We start from the raw sequence: 14,290 nt of genomic DNA, 5'->3' as shown, positions 1-14,290 counted from the left end.
CCGCTTCGGCAGCTAGGCCGAAGCCGCTGACTTTCCTATGGCCGATGCAGGGCCAGGAGGCCGCACGTCCGCGGCCATGGGTAGTGTTCTAGCAGGCTGACAGGCCCCAAAGGCAGCGGAGGAGACCGGACGGAGCCCCGGATGAAGTGGATGGCAAGAATCTACCAGGATGGTAGGAAAAGGAGTAACGGCAGCGGAGCTCACACTACCTGCCTATTCCATTGCTCTCCAGGCCACACCCCGTCAATCTGCGGATCACATGTGTACCAAACCACGGATGTTGATCCGTACCGATCAATGACGATCCATTGCATCACTAGTCATAGCAGTTAATCTCTGTAGAATATGTTAAAGCTCTTACCACCAGGGCTTTGTCCTCCCGGGCAGAAAAAATCTGGTGCTTTGTCAGAACAGATCTGTGCATGGATGAGCTTTACAACCAGGCCCTTTCTGCAAGCTATTCTACCCTAATAGGTGATTTCTCACTTGTCCTCCCCTGTACTGTCCTGGAAGGTGATTGGGGAAAACGGTGCAATGCCTAGTACACACGTTTAGAAAATGTAATTAAAAATACTGCTTTTGAAGCAATCGTATGATAATCTGTTTTGTTAGGGCACAGCTTTTGAGAGCCGAACATGACGGTTAAAACAAAATAATCCAAAGGGACAAATGTGTGAACTTTTCTCGTAGGATACCAGAAATACAAATTTTTGTTTTTTAGTTACAGTATTTGTCCGAAAAAATTGTAAGACCAAGATCACACCTGCTTGCAAATGAAAATACATTACATTACTTCTGAATTTGTTTTCGGTCATATGAGAATTTTCGAAAGCTATTGGTTTTCTATGTGAGCATGAAAAAAAACGGATGATCGTTTGTATGATATTCTTATCGTGTGTACTAGGCTTTAGTTACCTGGTAACTCAATTACAAATATTCTTCCAGGACGGCAGGGTATTTCCACCCATATATAATTATATTACTTTATTGTATTAGTCTTGTAGCTCATTCTAAGGGAAAAGGGAAGGGAGAGTCACAGTCCTGCGGGTGGGAGGTATCAGGGAAAGTCTGCTAGAATTTTATAGCGATCAGCCTCATTTAAAGTCCCCTGACCAAGTTCCCCTTTTCTGCAGTTGAGGTGCAGGTAAACCGCAGTGAATCAGTGTGAAAGCAGCCTTAGGCCCCTTTCACACGAACGGTCCAATCGGGTCCACCTGTCTGTTTTTCCGGTGGACCCAATCGGACCCTCCTCTATAGAGCGACAGATAAAAAAAAAGACTTTTTTGTCCGTTTTACACTCGCCTGTCTCCAATCCGATCCACTTACAAAAACAGAAGGGGATCGTCCCCTTCTGTCTGGGCACATCGGATCAAAGGGCCCATAGAGTAGAGTGGGCTGTGTCTGTCTGCTCTGCATATGCAGAGTGCACATGGACCTATCATCTGCCTGCTCCGCTGATTGCCTGCAACCGGTTACAAAGTCACTAAAGTGGCCCCCTCTACATAAAACGGTTTGGCACCCCTGCTCTAGGGCTCATGCACACTGCAGCTCTAAGAAGCTGCTCCTACAGGAGTTTGAGCTGTTTTGAGCTTGTATTTTCTCTACCTGTTCCCATCCATGAAAGGCATTTTTCAGGAGTTTAGTGGTAGGGGGTTTACAGGCAGGAAAAACAAAACACTTGTGCATTCAGGAAAGGAGCTTTTGAGCATATAAAAATTCCCAAAAGTGGGGAAAAAATGCGTCTTAGTGCACTTTAATGGGCAGAATTCTGGCAAATAGAATGCATTAACGCCAGACAGTGGAACGGATGTTAGTGTGCATGAATGTGCATTAAGGCACGTGCATAAATTTTGCTTTTTACAGCATTTTTTGATTCTATAAAAACTGTAGCGGAAAAACAATTTTTGAGCTTCAGTGTGCATGAGGCTAAAGGTAGTAACTAAAATGTTTTGTTTGTGACATGTTTGTGTCCCACCCTTTTGTGTACGGATGCTTTTATTTGCCATAAAATATTGTACCTTGTCTTGTTCACTTTAACAGAAATCAATGCAAGTCCTGTTTTTGAAAATTTTAGTCGTACAATAAGTGTGATACAAATACAGCTGTAGGGTCGCATATAGGTGAGGGGCATAAGAAAACAAATAATTATAACTTGCTACTTCCATGAGGTGGAAACACCCTATTTGTGATTCACTCCGTCTCTAAATTATCCCACCCCTCTCTGATGAGGGTTTGACAAGAACAGATTTCGACGCGATCGTACGATAATTGGATCGTTGGTACAGAGCTTTTCGAGAGCCAGTCCCAACAGTTCTTCAGATATTAGATGGGAAAATTTTCCACGTACGATACCAGATCTTACGGATTAAGTCAGTACAGTCTTCGTCCGAGAATACAATACAAATACACTACAACACATTACATCACTTCCGTTGTTTTGTTTTTTCTGGCGTATGAGAATTTTTGTGACTTTAGTAACCTATTCAATTTCTGTTGTGACTAAGCAGGAAAAAAAGTCAGACGATCTGTCGTCCGATTTTCAGATCGTGTGTACGGGGCATTATGTCCACTCCAGTATGACTGCAGACTTTAGTATAAGTGCCTCAGTAGGCCAAAAAAATAAATAAGGAGAAGCTGAGGGGAGGGAGGAGGGGGCCCACAGGGGTAGAGGTGGGGGATGTGCATGCCTCACAATTATTTGCAGGTGTTGGAAGGGGCACACAGAGTAGTCTGCGTCTCAACCCTTGGCACAGAAATGAATTTGACCTAGCAATGAACGTGCCTAGTCCTTACATGCTGTGACTGCAAATAGCTACACACCTGCTGGAAGCTAATTTGTAGCTTTCATTGTATATCTCTAGGTAGCAATAAAAAATAAATGACCAATTGTCTAAATACAAGAGACATTTTTAGTGTTACTTGTCTTGGTCGTTTTGGTGTATTTCTTCCTGATCTGTGCAGTCATTCAACATGAAACCGTTTCTGCAATTTGCCTCTGTGTAGGAATTTCCTCTAAAGACTGGTCATTGCTGCTCTCTCTGCTTGTGTAGAGTTGTTATTCTTGTGTTTTTATATTTCTCTACTTTTTTGGGCAGGAATTGTATATTGAAAGTGGATCTTTACTGCATCTGAGCACCAAAAACACTATTAAATTCATTGTTGATATTCAAAACAAACTCATTCATCCATGTCTTCATGCTTTTATTTTTTTTGAGAAATAACTTTGAAAAACACCTCCCTAGAATTCCTGTCTGTCGCCATCTTGAGTAAGGGCAAATGATTCATGTAGCATTTACTTTCTGGAATCCTTAGCTCAAGTAGGTGTTCCGTTTAGAATCGGCGACTTGTCAGATTAGGTAACGGAAGCGACGTTCCGTCACTTGCGCATGCGTCTACTGCAACCAGGTTTGCTAATCTGACCTGTAGTCAGAAGAAGCGGCAGCGGACCTCTTGGTGCACCCAGCTAAGTCTTGAATTTCACAGTAATTTTAGCAGTAAAGTGACTGTAGATAAAAATAGTATGTTGACATCTGTGATGATGTTTGGATGTTAAATTTTGAAAGAAGCTGGATGCCAGCAGTAGGAAGATTGGGGAGGCCATATTGGTACACCACGGCACTGCTCAGCCCTAAACCTTTAGGCTTTAACAATTAAACATCCAAACACCAGCATAGATATCGGTATACTGTATTTATACGCTCATTTTATTGAACTGTTGGTATAAAGATATGAAACCGCCCTAATATCCTGTACCACCACAGGAAAAAAATGTGAAATAAAAGCTGCCACTTAACCACTTCAGCCCCGGACCATTTTGCTGGTCAATGACCTGGCCACTTTTTGCGATTTGGCACTGCGTCGCTTTAACTGACAATTGCGCGGTCGTGCGATGTGGCTCCCAGCCAACATTTAAGTCCTTTTTTCCCCCCACAAATAGAGCTTTCTTTTGGTGGTATTTGATCACCTCTGCAGTTTTTATTTTTTGCGCTATGAACAAAAATAGAGCGTCAATTTTGGAAAAAAATGAATATTTTTTTACTTTTTGCTATAATAAATATCCCACAAAAAGATATAATAAAACAATTGTTTTCCTCAGTTTAGGCCGATACGTATTCTTCTACATATTTTTTATAATTTTTTTTTTTTTTTTTTTTTACTAGTAATGGCGTCGATCTGCGATTTTTTTATCGGTACTGCGACCTTATCGGACACTTTTAAAACATTTTTATATGTTCCCTATAGTGTGTTCTAACTGAAGGGGGGGTGGGACTGACCAGGGGAAATGACAGATCGCTGTTCATACATTGTATGAACATACGATCAGTCATTTCTCCCCCTGAAAGAACCGGGAGCTGTGTGTTTACACATACAGCTCCCGGTTCTTGCTCTGTCACGAGCGATCACGGGTGCCCGGCGGTGATCGTGCCCGCTGGGCACTCGCATTAGAACCCCAGTGGCCGCAAAGTAAAATCGCGTTATTACGTGATTTTGCGCAGCCGACCTGCCACCGTAAAACTACAGTGGCTGGTCGGCAAGAGGTTAAAAAATAATAATGATGATAAACTGAATTTCAACCTATAAACCAAAACTGTGAAATAGGACAAAAATGTAGCGCTCATGAGATCAGTACCCAAGTACCAATCACTAAATAACTAAACAAATCACTAGTGATAAAACTAAATATATATATATATATATATATATATATATATATATATATATATATATATATATATATATATATATTCCCATGTGACTAATAAATAAAATTAATAGTTCATAAAGTGAAGTTCTATTCAAACAAGATGCAATCTTCTTAAAAACCTCCACCCCACCGCCGTGCTTGTGACACCACCCCTCTGGAATCGCACTCGCCAGCTAAAATTGCCTCCCGCTCTCGTGTTCGGCTCAAGAGCTTGTTAATTAGAACACCAGAAGGGTTAAACGACCATCCACTGTGTGTTTCAACTCAGGACAAAACGACCATCCAGTATACAACTGTGTTTCAACTCGGGGGTTATCCATACATTTAAATAAGAAAAAGTGCTCCAATAGTGTAAAATAGTAACGACCAATTTATTAAAATCCATAAAAAAAATTCAATCATTACACTAACATGACAAACTTTAAAAACCAGCCTTGAAAAATCATAGCAAACGTGTATAATGAGACCGTGCTGATCGTATCCCGTGCTTAGCTGCGGCGTCTCACGTCAGTGCAGATTCATGTCATGCACTCCACACCTGGGAGAAAGCCTTGCATTACTGCGTGGAGTTAGACAAAAACAGGAAGTGAGGATTTCTCAGAAGAAATAAGGACATTTAAAAGCAAAATCGAAGGATGAGGTAAGTGAAGGTAAAGGAAGCTATTTAGGGGAAAATAATTTTACCTTTTACAACCCCTTTTAAAGGTGGATAGGAATTATGGCAGGGCAATCTAACCATTGGAATCTGTGTGATTTTTGAAGCCAGGGAGTAAACCAGCCACCAGATTTCACCTATAACTGAGAAATCCTTTTTGGGTTGACTAGTCATTTAATAGTTTATTTAGAATAATTTTAAGAGGCCATTCACACCACACTGTGTGCATAATGTGCGTATGTCTGTGTGCATTGCGAACATATTTAAAACGCATTAAAGTGCTTGCACTGCAGCGCGTTGTGATGCTATATGCTCAAATGCAGCGTCCTGCTTCATTTATGTCTTTGCACAGAAGCAAGGTGTGTGCCATCCAAAATTGGAGACCCGCTTAATTTTTCATGCTTTGCAGTTTGCACTGCATGTCACACCAGCATTGTGGTGTGAATGGAGCAGATAGACAACAGTTGTTTTCTATATGCCCTGGGACCTCCGTTTATCCAGTGTGGAAAATGCAAGTCACCACACATGGTGTGAACAAGCTTTTAGGCTTTTTTAGGGCCGGTTTACACCGGCCAGTAAAAATATGCAGCTGACCCCCGTGTTTACCTCACACTACACTCCTGCTGCGGCAAGAACTATACCCCTGGCACTACCACCCTCGGAATACAAAACATTCAAGTGATTGATTGGTGCTGTGCTCAAACCTTCCCACAACTGCAATCAAATGCCTGTGGTTGTGGAACAGTAGTGCAGCATTTAGGAGGTTAAAACAAGCAGTGAGCAGGATACTTATCACCTCACTGTCTGTCAAAAACCTCTAAAAATCAATCTGAGTGTGGATCGCTTTTAAGAGGAGAGCCAATTCCTATAGCTGGTGTAAATGAGCCCTAAGGCTGGCCATAGACAGAGCGAATTTCTATCCTGCAGCCACGGGTTGCAAGAAAGAAAATCGCCTGTTCCCCCATCAACACAGATGGTGCTGATGGGGGAATTGCTCCCGCGGAGCCATTGTATTCTCCCCGCTGGACTGAGATGACACCACGCATGCAAGGGAGTTCCATGAGATTCAGCATTGCTGAATTTGTGCAGTGAGCTGTGCTCGTGCAACTTACTGTACAGGGGCAGACAGGCAGGTAAGTAGCTTTGAAGCAGAAGAGAAATACTTTGTCTGAACATTTTCATTCGCCTCCCAAAGTTTCAACTTAACGTTTTAAATGACAGATGCCAGTCAGTACTTTTGCGGACGTCACTTACCATTTGTGTTTTTGTGCTTTCTTACAGACCTTTTTATGGGTACAATGAAAAGGAAAGACAGTACATGAAGATTTATCTTTACAATCCAGCCATGGTGAAACGGTAAACATTTGTCTAATTGTCTATTGTTTATCTACAGAATATAATGTGACTTATGTGATTTGAGATGAAAATAATGTAAATATCAAATGCAATTCATTCCTTCCTGTCCCGCTGAATAGGGAGGGACTATTTCCATCGCCTCTCTATTTGTGGTATGACTTTGCTGTGGTGGTATTGAGTGCAGAAGATGCAGATAACATTTATTACCAGACCGCCAGATGACGTGATGCAATCGTCCTAAAATTATTTTTTTCCTAAAGTGGGTTAAGCTACATCTTTAGAGGAACATCCCTGGCATAGCTTAACTTTTTAGTGCATGTATAGTCCATAGTATTGTTTCTTTTCTAACCTGTGCTGGCATTAGAGGAGTGTTGACGATCCTGCACGTACTGCTCAATCGGTACATGCTTTACCCCTGGGATGACTTCCCAGTAGTAATGACACAAACTACACTATGATTACAGGTGCATAATTATAGTAGTTTTGTTTAAGGGACTCATGGGGACTAAATGGCAATTCTTTTCCTGTAATTATTTCCCTTTAGGTGCCAACATCCTTGTGTTGGTGAAAATAGAATTTCTAGAGTGTTGGTTGTTCAGAACATTTTTTAATTCAAAGAAGGACAAGATTTTATATTTTACGTTTCATCAATAACAGTATTGTAATGGACGTATGCTTAACTGCTTCAATACAGGGCACTTTCACCCCCTTCCTGTCAGGGCCAAATTTCAGCTTCCTTTTGGTGGTATTTAATCCTCACTGGGTTTTTTATTTTTTGCAAAAAAAAAACTAAACAAGACCAAGAATTGGAAAAAAAAAAAAACTCTTAGAAAATGTTGTAAATAAGTAATTTGTCCCCATTGGTGTGCGCTGATGAGGCTGCTTATCGGCTCTCCTTTACACACGCACTGTCAGCGTGAGTAGAGGAATGCCAATATCGACACTACCTCTTTACATTGTGATCAGCTGTGATTGAGCGCAGCTGATCACATTGTAAAGAGCCTACATCATAGATTCTTCACCGTGATCGGAGATGTGGTGTGTTCGAGCGACACACTGCATCAACGATCACCGCACTGCACACAGCCTGGGGTGCGTATGAGCAGCATGTTGTAAAGGACGTCATAAGACGTCTGGTCACAACAATTAGACCACCGCCGGGCAATCATTTTGCTATAGGCCAGACAGGATGTGGTTAAGAGTTGGGCAGCACCCAATCTCATTGCAGACCTGTCAGGCCTTTCACCCTCTGCCCTGCTTTTTTAAGGTAGGATCCACGCCATATATACGTTGGCAGAATGGCACGGACAGGCATTATCACGTACCTGTATGTGGCTCTTTAAATGCCCGCCGTGTGGTCGCGAGCGCGCCGCCTGTCCCGTGAATCGGACCGCGGGTCCCGAGGATCTCCGCGATCGTCTCACGGAGGTATAGAGCGGGGAGATGTTTGTGTAAACAAGCATCTCCTTGCTCTGCCTAGTGAGAATGACACTGATCTCGGCTCCGTGTACTCGGAGCGGAGATCAGTGTCATGTGACACAGAGCCCATCCCCCCTATAGTAAGAATCACTATGCTAGGCACACTTAACCCCTACAGCGCCACCTAGTGGTTAACCCCTTCACTGCCAGTGGCATTTTTCACAGTAACCAGTGCATTGTTATAGCACTGATCGCTGTGAAAATGACAATGGTCCCAAAAATGTGTCAAAAGTGTCTGATGTGTCCACCATAAGGTCGCAGTCACGAAAAAAAACACTGATCGCCGCCATTACTATTAAAAAAAAAAAAAAAAAAAAAATTAACAAAAATGCCATAAAACTATTTCCTATTTTGTAAACGCTATAACTTTTGCGCAAACCAATCAATAAACTCTTATTGTGATTTTTTTACCAAAAATATGTAGAAGAATACGTATCGGCCTAAACTGAGAGAAAACATTTTTTATATATTTTTGGGGGGATGTTTATTATAGCAAAAAGTAAAATATATTGCATTTTTTTCAAAATTGTCCCTCCTATTTATAGCGCAAAAAATAAAATCCGCAGAGGTGATCAAATACCACCAAAAGAAAGCTCTATTTGTGGAAAAAAAGACGTCCATTTTGTCAGTTAAAGCGACAATTGTCAGTTAACGCGATACAGTGCCGAATCTCAAAAAGTGGCCTGGTCTTTGACCACCCAAATGGTCCGGGGCTGAAGTGGTTAATGGGGGTTATGATTGCAAAGGGATCTGTGAAGGGGGCGAAAGTCTGATGTTGAGGTGGGTGGGGCGCTATGATGTAAAAGGGGGCAGAAGATGTATTACGGTAAAATGCAGTAAGTTGTGTGCATTGCAGTGCCATTCCTTAGGAATGCCATCTCAACAAACTGTTACAGTAGGAGTCTGCCCACCAGCACATGTCGGGCATAGCCGTGCGCTGTGTTTAAAAAGGAAAAAAAATGCATGTCTGATATGAAGTGCATTAAAGTGGTTCTAAATGCATTCTCCGCATTAGGGTAAAGAAATCTTCCAATACTAGTTTCTGCCCACCTCCTCCCTAACAGTTACCTGACTTTTCCATCGACCCAGTGCTGTGCTAGCTCCAGGTCTCTCCCCTCTTCCTTCTCTCACAGGCTATGCTAAGAGCAGTGGGAGCCATTGGCTCCTGTTGCTGTCAGTCAAATCCTATGAAGAAGGAGCAGGGTGAGTGGCCAAGATGTGCTGTGTGTGCCTTGGGGTACACGCAGCCTGCACGTGTGTCAGCAAAGCAAGCTTGCTATGGGGGCACACACAAAAGGTGAGGCGCGGACAGCATCGACGGAAGAGCATGTCAGTTCATTTTATGACCCCTTTCACACGGGGACAGATCCACTTTCAGCGGTCCGCCAGCTCAGCGGGAGATCTCTCCGCAGATCTCTGCTGAGCTGGCGGATGACAAGTTCCTCTCTGCTCACAGAGTGGGGAGGGGCTTGTCCAGCGCCGCTGCCTCCTATGGAGAGATCTGATGAAAATGGACAGCATGTTCGTTTTCATCAGATCTCACCCGATCCGCCATGGATCCGTCTGATTTTATCGGGTCAGATGTCAGCGGACATGTCTCCGCTGACATCCGACGCTCCATAGAGATATATGGAGAAGCCGTTCAGGTCTGCCGACAAAACTGACAGGCAGACCTATACGGTCCGAGCGTGTGAAAGGGGGGCTTAAGGTGTGCTGTCGGTCCAATCAGAATGTGCATTATCGCATTTCCAACTCAGTGATTCAGTTTTTGTTTTTTTTGGTGTATCTTTTTCACTTGGATGACATAAGTAAATACAGCTGGATAAAACAAAAACTGTGTCCATCTTCATTTCAGGCTTCAAAGCAACAACCCACTGTATGCCTTAGATCCATGGATCTATCAGCGGCGTTCGCCAGCTCAGCGGAGATTTCTCAGTTGATCTCCGCTGAGCCGGCAGATGACAGGTCCCTCTCTGCTCACTGAGCGGGGAGGGGCTTGTCGAGCGCCACTGCTTGTCTATGGAGAGATCTGACAAACTGACAGCATGTCCATTTTCATCAGATCTCACACGATCCGCCAGGACTGATGGCGACGTATCGCCATCTATCTGACTTTAGCGGATCGGATGTCAGCGAACATGGTCACCACTGACATCCCAAGCTTCATAGACAAGCATGGAGCGCCCATTCAGGTCCACCGAACAAACTGACAGGCGGACCCGAACGGTTTGTTATTGTTTATTAAAAATAAACTCTGTTCCGGGAGAAGGAACCAAGATTCTTCCATGTCCATGTTGACATTGCTTTCACGGGGCTCCAAAGCATTGAAACCAAAATTCCAGCACAAGTGTAGATTATTTCTAGAGATGTCCTGCATGTTGGGGAACAGTAAGAAGGAATCTGGGGCCCTAATTGCACTACAAATTCTCCAATTACTTTGCTATAGTACATGCAAAAGCGAAATTCTTTTCACATTTAAACATTTTGTAATCCTAATGTGCATCTTGTTTCTTCTTAACCAGAGTGAGTGAACTGCTGCAAGGTGGCGCTGTAATGAATAAATGTTACCAGCCTCATGAGGCCCATGTCCCCTACCTTCTACAGCTCTTCATAGACTATAATTTATATGGGATGAACCTGATAAATCTCGCTGCTGTGAAGTTCAGACGGGCTCGGAGAAAAGGTAACGTTTTTTTGAGCAGGATGCTTTTGTCTTTTTATAGTTTCATTGTTGGCATGGCTAAATTTAAAATGTTACTAAACCCACAACAGTAAAATCAGTCTGTCTGTATATGCAGTAAAGCTTACCGTGGAACCTAAAGGGTTAATCATCTGCATTGTGTAAAAAGGCTGTTTGATCCTGTCTCCTCTGATCCTCTCACTGTCCCCAATATATTTCATGATAATATAGAGCCACATGCTCAATTTGGTGTGTATTTATTGCTAGGGAGTTTTGTTTTTTTCTTGGGAGGGTGCATGTTATCCACACAGGGCTAATAAGTTGGTCCAGGCAGAGGGTCAGGGGTCCTACATCCTGATGGGACAGTCAGTGCAGAATGAAAACTCATCCTACAAGCTTTAACCAGACACTGATAGAAGTCATAAAACTGCTGTATACTGCTGATGAGAAAAGGTATTTAGCCGTTTTATATTTACTAAAATAATTGCATTTCCATGTTCTGTGGGAGAACATATATAGTGAATGCAGGGTCCTGGTTTCAGTAACACTTTATCTAATCTGGGTGCTTTTTTCAGACTGTGTCATGAAAGTAATGAAATAATGAAAGTCAATGCTAATTAATTATAGAATTGTATACACTTTTGAAGGACATGTTTTGGACATATGTGTTTTATATCTGAGCTGCATGTTTTTTGATGTGCATCATTGAGATCATGGACACTGACCAAATAAAGTACGAAGGCTGAGAGATTCCTGTTGATTTCATGGCTTTTGTTTTCTTTCACATGGGATTTGTATAAACCTAAAGAATTGAATCCTTACATTTCCAAAATCTCTAAAATTAAGACAAATTCTTCTTTCAAGGTCCTTCTATTTTCCTTTTAGCTAGAAGAATTGGTCTCCCTAGCATTGTGTATCACTGATGCTGTGTGGATGCAGGCAAGTCATGATCTATTAATAAGAGGTCATGTAGCAGCTGCTCCACCTCCAGGCTGCTGCCTGTCAGTTAGTGCATCTGGAATTGATTTAGCGTTCATTCTGGTCAAACAGTACTGAGTCATGCTAAGCTTGCTCTCAGTTCTTGTTTCCATGGAGCTGTTTGTGAAACTTTCAGTCAACTTCTCCAAAGGACACAATCCAGAAGAATTTTTCCCATAGCGCTGACCTCCATTTAGTGTTACTGTGCTTCTTTGGGACTGATATAGCCGAGGACGTATAATTTATTTTATCAATGTAATTCTATATACTTTGTATTAATACAATAGAATGTAAAACATGTTTTGCCCCTGCACTCTCCTTTGTGCAGTGATCCCTATATTGATAGAATATTAGGTACTATGTAATAGAATTATAATTTACAGTTTTGAGTGGAGTGAATTGTGATGGCTCATGTGCAGGTCCCTTTCTGAAGCCGGACATAGGCAGGAACCAGCTGAGATGCAAACCATGTTATGGGCAGGCTGAATGTACCAAGTTGATCGATCTGCCTGCTGGAATTTCCATGCCATTATCGCTAGCGGCTGTGTTGGCCACTAATCACTGTGTTCTGGCAAGGACGGCTTCCACCCTCCCTCCGCTGGGAAAATGCAATGGAATGCCGCTCCATCTGTGGCCGGCCTAAATCCATCCTTTATCCTATAGCTCTGTGCAGGAATTTTGCCTCAATTTTTCTTCTTAATCAGTCAAAGCCTGCTTGCTCATATCTCTGTAAGGTATTCCTTCAGCAGCAAGGATAGATTGCATGCATTGTCTTTATTGACTGCTTTAACTGGTCATACGCTATTAGTGGGCTGAACGAGAAAAATCTAAAAAGGGTTGTGAAGGTTTGTTTTTTATTTTATAAATAGGTCCCTTTAACCAGTTCCCGACCCCCGCATGTACATATACGTCCACAATATGGCACGTACAGGCACATGGGCGTACATGTACGTCCTCGCCTATTAGCGGGTGGGGGGTCCGATCGGGACCCCCCCCGCTACATGCGGAGGTCGGGTCCGCTCGGGGAGCGATCCGGGACCACGGCGCGGCTATTTGTTTATAGCCGCTCCGTCGCGATCGCTCCCCGGAGCTGAAGAACGGGGAGAGCCGTGTGTAAACACGGCTTCCCCGTGCTTCACTGTGTCGGCGCATCGATCGCATCATTCCCTTTATAGGGAAGACACGATCGATGACGTCATTCCTACAGCCACACCCCCCTACAGTTGTAAACACATACTAGGTGCACCCTAACTCCTACAGCGCCCCCTGTGGTTAACTCCCAAACTGCAACTGTCATTTTCACAATAAAGAATGCAATTTAAATGCATTTTTTGCTGTGAAAATGACAATGGTCCCAAAAATGTGTCAAAATTGTCCGAAGTGTCCGCCATAATGTCGCAGTCACGAAAAAAATTGCTGATCGCCGTCATAAGTAGTAAAAAAAAAAAAATTTATAAAAATGCAATAAAACTATCCCCTATTTTGTAAACGCTATAAATTTTGCGCAAACCAATCGATAAACGCTTATTGCGATTTTTTTTTACTAAAAATAGGTAGAAGAATACGTATCGGCCTAAACTGAGGAAAAAAAAATGTTTTTATATATGTTTTTGGGGGATATTTATTACAGCAAAAAGTAAAAAATATTGCATTTTTTTCAAAATTGTCGCTCTATTTTTGTTTATAGCGCAAAAACTAAAAACCGCAGATGTGATCAAATACCACCAAAAGAAAGCTCTATTTGTGGGGGGAAAAAGGACGCCAATTTTGTTTGGGAGCCACGTCGCACGACCGCGCAATTGTCTGTTAAAGCGACGCAGTCCCGAACTGTAAAAACACCTTGGGTCTTTAGGCTGCATATTGGTCCGGGGCTTAACTGGTTAAGCTTGTGCATTGTTGGTTCACTTACCCTTTCCTTCGATTTCCCTTCTAAATGTTTTCTTTGTCTGAATTTCTCACTTCCTGTTCCTCCTCACTAAGCTGTTCAGTAAGCTCTTTTTGGCTGACTTTCCACCGCTTGGATGATGGTGGAAAGCTTACTGAGGAGAAACAGGAAGTGAGAAATTCAGACAAAGAAAAAAAATATTAAGAAGCGAAATCGAAGGAAAAGGTAAGTGAACCAACAATGCACTAGTTTAAAGGAACCTATTTATAAAATAAAAAAGGAACCTTTAAAACCCCTTTAAGGCTCATACACACGATGAGAATATCGGACAAATGACTATCTTTTTTTATGCTAATCTCACCTGTAACCTCTTGATTTTTCATAAGTTATGCAAATTCTCGTACGACAGGAATACTACTTCGGAAGTAATGTGTTGTATTGTAATGCATTCTTTTGCTTCCGAGCATGGTCTTGGTCTTCCAATTTTTATATATATATATTTTTTTTTGGCCAATTACTGTACTGATTAAACGAAAATCGTATGCTCTGTTA

The 14,290-nt window shown here is 42.3% G+C and overlaps 1 protein-coding gene across 1 annotated transcript in view; it reads left to right on the top strand.

Annotated features, from left to right (window-relative positions):
- REV3L (REV3 like, DNA directed polymerase zeta catalytic subunit) overlaps nucleotides 1–14,290 on the top strand; it is a 242,102-nt gene that overhangs the window by 96,603 nt on the left and 131,209 nt on the right. Inside the window, 2 exon segments of the mRNA XM_040350250.1 lie at nucleotides 6,642–6,716; nucleotides 10,718–10,878. Of these exon segments, the coding sequence (XP_040206184.1) occupies nucleotides 6,642–6,716; nucleotides 10,718–10,878 (236 nt within the window).

Source organism: Rana temporaria, chromosome 4 (assembly GCF_905171775.1).
Source record: "Rana temporaria chromosome 4, aRanTem1.1, whole genome shotgun sequence".
Taxonomy (NCBI): Eukaryota; Metazoa; Chordata; class Amphibia; order Anura; family Ranidae; genus Rana; species Rana temporaria.
The sequence above is the reverse complement of the archived record's forward strand: the minus strand, read 5'-3'. Positions and strand labels throughout refer to the sequence as shown.